The 6,962-nt window shown below is 47.5% G+C and overlaps 1 protein-coding gene across 2 annotated transcripts in view; it reads right to left on the bottom strand.

The window, feature by feature from the left end:
- Positions 1-1,235: 1,235 nt before the first annotated feature.
- The window catches only part of tshz3b (teashirt zinc finger homeobox 3b), a 35,568-nt gene continuing 29,841 nt past the window's right edge, over positions 1,236-6,962 (bottom strand). For both annotated transcript variants that reach the window (XM_020056363.2, XM_010891405.3), the window contains exon 3: positions 1,236-6,091. In XM_020056363.2, coding sequence (XP_019911922.2) covers positions 2,712-6,091 — 3,380 coding nt within the window. In that variant the 3' untranslated portion in view covers positions 1,236-2,711. The remainder of the gene's footprint in view (positions 6,092-6,962) is intronic.

Genomic DNA, 6,962 nt, shown 5'->3' with positions numbered 1-6,962 from the left:
GTGCATGAGTCTGTGCGCCTGCATATGAGTATTCTGGCTACACATTGTCTCCTCCATGCCTGTTTTGAACCTTAATAAGCCCAGCCGACTCTACGCTCCCTGGATGTGAGAGGGGAGAGAAAATGGCTTTCTTACACTTCAATTTCACGCATATTTTCTTTGCGACTAATGAGAGCCTTAAATACGGCGCCAGACGTCAGACACGGCTGTGAAGGCTGACATTTTCACACACAGCGGCACCTTGTCACCACGGATGAAGTCGCTCTACCTGGCTGCCGGAGTGTGTGAGAGTCTGTGTGTGTGTGTGTGTGTGTGTATGTGTGCGCGGTTGTTGGTCTTTAACTGTGTGTAGGAGTTTATCTGTGAGGTAGTTTCGTTGACAGGACCTGACGCGAAACATATTCGGCAGCTAAAAGATGAAAACAAACTGTAAGGACAAAAGATGAAGTTGAGAAGCAATCCTCCTTCTCTATCTCTCGGGTATGAATGCCCTGATGCACGGCGAGGCAATAGACCAAGTATGTAACTAACTACCTAACTGTACTGATAGAATTTGCGTAATTGTTGCTGCTTATAGAACTTGGAAGTCATGAGCTCATCATGGTTGCATTGTTCCCCTCCATGAGGCTTAAACAACTGTGTTCCCCCTGTTTGTTTTCAACATCTACTGTACATTCAAAATGGAAGCCCGGGCTAATTACAGAGCAGCGAATGGTGAATGGTGAAAATGAGACAGCTAATGCCAGGGTTTATGCAATTATCTGCTGCATCCAGTCAAGGAGATGGAGGGGGAAGGGCATCTCAGTTCACATGTTGTTGTGTTTGTGAATAGAAATGCCAGACGGCTTAGATATAGTTCAGCATTCAGTATGCAGTTTCTATTTATGTTTTCTTACGTAGCCCTACATATTTAAATGGAGATTGCAAAAAAAATGAATTGGTACACACACACACACACACATACTTGATGGACATGTTATACACAGTACAGTGTTTGGGTGGTCTTTGTCTCAGCGGCTTGGCATAGTGGCTCCTGATATGTCCCAGAGACCATTCCCGCTCCAGACAGAGCTTTGTGGACAAACAGGATAATGGTGTGGCTGCTTCTACAGGGCCCTGCCACTCACCGCACCCTCGTCTAGAACTCATCACAGCCAGACGCTGACACAATTTCAGTTTAATGTGCTCATTAGAAAACGCACAGCGCCGACATAATTGTGAGCCATGACACGCAGTGTTATTGCAAAAAACGGTTTCGTTTTAATGCTGGAGTAGAAAAAAAGGTTATATGAAGTCATATAATGGGTGCTTCATTGTCAACAACAACAACAACGGAAAAAAAACACGGCACAGAATGCACTACAGTGTCTGTGCTGTTTACATGCCAATATTTTACACATACGATTTCCGTACACTGGCAGCTGTCAGTTACTTCAGCAAATTAACTGCCAAAAACGTAGCAGAACTGTCAGTCAGAGGTGAGATAACCATGGTTACCTTTCATATCCCAAAAAGATGAAGCTGCAGTTAGGAATTGTGGGAGAGTAATCAGACAGAACAAAAAAGAAACGACCAATCAAAAAAGCATTCTACAATATGAAACAACAACCAAGGGCGCTTATAAATAAGAGGTTACATGTGGAAATCTTCATTACTTCATAAAGTAACATATTTTGTACAACATCTTTTAATGTTCAAATATCAGCACATGTACTGTCTTGTACTAGAGGTTTAACCCTTTGAGCACGAGGTTGAAATAAAAGATTTTTGTAATTTTTTTCCCTCTTATTTTCATATCATTTGATTAAATAACATATTTATAAAACTATTGTGCAAAACAATTTCATTAATGTCTTCATATATTGTGCACCAGTAGATAGTCATACTCCTCTTAAATTAAAAATATAAAAATGATGCATAATTTAGACAGGAATTAGTATATATGTTTTATATACATTTTTACATAGACCTGAATTCATAAAGGCCCCTGATTAAACAAAGTAAACGACTTCAGATTTAGATTTTGCATCACATACAATGTATGTTTAGAGACTGTGTTGGAAATTAACCTCTAGTACTCTCCTTGTGCATCTTATGAACCACACAATAGCTTGGTCGATTCCAATCTGAAATATTTTTGTTTGGGTAGGGGTTTTGGATCGTTGGGGTAGAAGTGCTTGGCCGTACTCAGAGGGTTAAATTTCAGATGCTGAAACCAGCACGGAAAGATCACATTAACCAAAAGAGAGAGAGGGAAAGAGAAAAAAAGAAAAGTGCACCAGATTTAGTTACCAAATAACTAAACTGTCTCATTTATGCATGCAGCTTATTGCATCTCAGGGATGCCAAAATATAAGGAAATCAAATCCAATTTACACAACTTTGCAAATACATACCACTTCATTTTAAAATCTTTTTTTAAACCTTCATAAGTTTCATCAGTGACTACAGCACCTCTTTCTTCAACACTGCACATTTAAAAAATTACCATCTTTAAAAAAAAAGGAGAATATAAACAAACAAATGCTTTTTGGGCCAGAGTGAGTCTACCTTAAAGAAAATCAAAACCATGTGCCGAAACTAAACAGTAGTTGTATGGCATCTTTGTGCAGTTTTATCACTTAATAGTCCTTTTGGAAATAAATGTCTGTGAAAGCTAAAGACAAAGAGAGTAAGTGAGCGAGAGAGTGCAGCATGTCCAAAGCTTAGTGCTACTGTTTCTCAAGCTCACAGACATACATAAGATGATCCTCTGGGGATTTCCCATGGGTCTTGCTCAGGTGGAGCTTGACCGCGTGCTTGCTTGCAAAAGTCCGGTTGCAGAGCTTGCACTGATAGGAGGTGCCGTTTCCATCCTCGTCAGGAGACGGAGACGGGGAGTGAGCATGAGAGAGGGGGTGAGGGTTGGAGTGGGAGTGGTTGGACAGCAGTTTTTCAGACAGGCTTTTGGTGTGACGTGAGATCTGGCTGACGAGCTGTTCTCCGGAAAGTTTGGTCAGGTCTCTAAGCCTGAAGCCCAGGTGTGACTCCAAGTGGCTGACGTAAGTTGAGGGGGAACGAATCTGAGAAGCACAGTCGCTGCAGAAGAACACTGGATGGCCTGAGTCCAGGTTTTTTAAGAACTTTGTCCCGCCGGTTCTCCTCAGCTGGTACTTGACATTGGCCAGCCAGTGGCTGATGGTGGTCATGGAGAGGCCTGTGAAACGTGATATGTGCATCCTCTCCTGAGGGCTCAGGTCTGACATCACATACTTCCCATCGCCAGTCTGCCGAAGGCTGGATGCAAACTGGGCCTGGAGAATGAGCAGGTGTTGGGGGTTCCAGTTGGACTGCCGGCCCTTGCGCTTTTGGGCAGGTGAGATCTCCTCTAGCTCCTCTTGGGTGGCACCCTCAATGTCGGACCTTTCCGACAGGCTGGTGGGCGTGGAGGACTTGGAGACTTGACTCTCGGTGAGGTTCCTCAGCATGTCGGAAATGTCGGACAAGGCATTCTCACGCAGCGGGGAGTTGGACATGAAGGAGGCCACAGCGGATGAGGCCTTAGCCATTGTGACTGTGGAGGAGGGGGACACCGAGGAGGGCGTGGATGTAGATGAACCCAGAGAGCTACTCTTTTCAGTCTTGCCCTTGGTCAGGTCTATCGGCTGGTCATTGTTGACGTGGTAGAAGTAGCGGTCCAAGTGCTCGTTGGTTTTTTTGGTCTGAGCCGGCGTGGAAGCGGCAACCGCAGCCTTCTCCGCCAAGCTGTTGCTCATCTTGAAGAGCATACTCATCGGGTCCAGGGAGGGTAAAGCAGGTTTAGCTGCCTTACCCAGGTGGACGTTCATCACTGACTGAAGCGCACTTAGAGGATTGACGAAGGGCTGCTCTGGCGGGTGGTCGGTAATGATGGCTGTGCTGCTGCACAAAGCGGAGATTGGGGATCTGACAGTGGACTCTGTCCCGTTCTCCACTGAATCCTTCATATTGGTGTCGCCATTAGACTCTTTGTGACTGCCACCTCCGATGCTCTCAGGGGTTTTAGACCCTCTCCTGTCTTTGGGGGAATCGCCCCTGGTTGACTCCCCTGCCTCGCTGCTGCAGGGGGATGGCGTGGTTCTTCTCAGCGGGGACGCCCTTACACTAGGCTCGCGCATTTTTTCCTCCACTTTTGCTACTTTCTCAGTCACCTTCTTGACCAGCTCCTCCATGGCGTGGAAGTTGTTTTTGGGGAGAGGAGAGGTCTGATGACTGGGAGGGGAGATCAGCGGTTGGTTTTTGGCATTTGGGGAAAGGATCTCGCCTCCAGGAAACATGTACTTGAGAGGTGAGCTCTTCCCTGTGTGACCAAGGGAGAGCTTCATGATGTTGGGCAGCTGGTAGGCAGCGTGGATGCTGGGGTAGCCCCCCCAGCTGGGAGCACCGTTCTGTGCTTTGTTGATAGCGGATGTCACTGTGTTTTCCAGGGACTTCAAGATGTCAAACCCACCCTTAGGGCTCTCTTCTAAATCCTCTTCTGTTAAATAGGAATATTTGGAAGAGATATCGAATTTCTCCTCCGTCTCGTCATCGCTGGTCTTCCTGGCTTTGCGGCTGCTGCTGGTTTCCTTTGTGCACTCCTCTTCCTTCTCCTCCTTCTTAATCTCCACAGTCATGGCAGGGGAGACGCTAGATGGGGGAGGTATGGGCGGGGGAGGCGGGGAGAACGCTGTGGCTGCCAGAGGAACGGACTGGACCTTCTCCTCGCTGGCGGAAACGACGGGAACAGGTGTCGACGGGGACTCCATGATGGGCTTGCCTTTCTTTATGGCAGAGTTTGTGACCTTGATGAAATGACCAGTCACCATCATATGAGCGGTCAGCTCCTGCAGTGTGTCGTGGGAGCTGCCACACTCCATGCATTTCAGAATCTGGGACTTCCTGGACTCGAACTGCCACGCATAGCTGGCTCCATTCTGGTGTCCGTAACGGTTATTCGGGGTGATATAGGGGTTGGATACCTTCTGGAGAGGGTCATTTGGGTCATTTAGTGAGGGTCTGGGGGTGCCCCCGTTGGAGTCTGGGGAGCTTGGTAGGTCAAGCTCAATGGGGGCTCTCTTCCGGGCAGAGGAGATGATCTTAGCTGCCACGGGGGTCACTGGCTCCTTCAGAGGTACTTTCTGGTAGTGTTTTGTCTTAATCATGTGGACACTGAGGTCCTGCAGAGACTCAAACGAATGTCCACAGTACATACACTTCAGGACCTTCTGCGCATCTTCTTTCCCCTCCATCTCCAGCAGAGAACGCTTGCGCGGCTTGGACCAGCGCTTGGTGCCCTCGCTGTCCGTCTCGTGGTTGTCATCTCGGTAGTGGCCCGTCTCGTTCATGTGCACGGTCAGCCCGACCAGCGTGTCGTAGGCGGCACTGCAGTCCTTGCAGCGGAACTTGCTGGCACCCGTGAAGATGGAGCCATAGAGTTTGGTGCTCTGCCGGTAAAGCTGCACGGTGCTGAACAGGTTGTTTTGCTCCGCCGCCGGGTGACTGAGCCGGTTCTGGTTCTGAGAGACCTGCTGGAGCGTCTTGGCCACGGCGGACTGGTGCCAGTCGTAGCCGTTGCCGTTGCTGCCACAACTGCTGCTACTGCTGCTGCTGCTGCTGCTACTGTGGCTCCGCGGGGGTTTCTCCACGGCGGGCGGCTGGGTGAGGTTGAGGTTCAGGGACGACCAGTAAGAGTTGGTCAGGAAGCTGGTGTAGATGGCCTTCATCTGCTCCAGGCTGTCCGGCCCGGTGGTTGCGGCGTCCTCAGCGGAAGTGGCCACGGCGGTGGCCAACATGACGGAGGAAGACGGCGACGGGGATGTCGGGGGAACCTTGGCGACCTCCTCGTTTTTGAGGGAGGCACTCTCAAAGTCCGACATGCGGTCGCTGGACTCGCTCAGGTGAGACTCATTGTCCATCTCATGGCCGGAGAAGTCAGCCACCGGGGAATCGTGGAAAGCAGGCCGACCGTTGAGAAGGAAGTCCTTGTCTTGGCAGATGTACTTGACCGCAGGCTCCTCCTCCACGGCCGAGTCTTCCCCCTCCAGGTCCTCATCGAGCAGGGCAGCCTCCTTCTCATCCTCAGGGGCGTACGCTGAGCAAACAGAGAAAAACGGAGAGGATTGTTATTAAAACTACACACTATGTCTACCGATGAAGATCTCCAATGTGGCATTTTTGCAATGCCTTGCAAATCAGACAGCTGATGAAATAGAAAGCACCAAATGTTTTTTCTTTCTTTCTTCATTTTAGAGAAAACAAAGCAATCATAGACGAGACTACTTCATATCATAAACTGTTGCTGTAATTCCATTTCCACTTCCCCATTGCATTTACGTTGTTTCCAAATGGAATAAACTTCCACCACCCTCCCCTTTGTTCTTACTGCAGAGAAAGACAGGGAGAAGAAGAGGGAGAGGAAAAAATGTCTCTTCAAACACAACTTGCCGCCTTATTCTTCTCAAGGGGCAACAGCTTGAAATTAAAACTAAATTTGAAATTAATGAAGCACATTCTGGAGGTGGCATTCGTTTCTGAAGTAATAAATTACTTGTATCAACCTCCGAGACAGCAGTTCCTGTCTGTCAATTAATATGTCTTACGCTTCTTCTTCAGCCTCTAATGCATTTCCTAACAGACACACTCACCATTTAAATTAAGCATGCATTTTCACTCATTACCCGCCATAGGCTCGCCTTCTCGTAAATAAAAATGAATCTGTGTACGTTTCGACCGACAAATCTCTCAGAAAGAAATACATTTGCTTCAATTACAAAAGATTAGAAAGTTTAGTTATTATTTACAGTTTAGCCGGGAGTGTATGCTTTCAATTTATATTCAAATCCCTCCTGTTTAAAACAATAAAATGCGTATTGCAGTAAGACGTAAATATACAAATAAAAAAGAACTCTCTGGCTTTGTGCAGACGCACGTACTATTTTGTGACGGAGGGTTTCTGAAAACAG

Source organism: Esox lucius, chromosome 2, assembly GCF_011004845.1.
Source record: "Esox lucius isolate fEsoLuc1 chromosome 2, fEsoLuc1.pri, whole genome shotgun sequence".
Taxonomy (NCBI): domain Eukaryota; kingdom Metazoa; phylum Chordata; class Actinopteri; order Esociformes; family Esocidae; genus Esox; species Esox lucius.
This window is presented reverse-complemented; position numbering and strand designations above follow the sequence as displayed.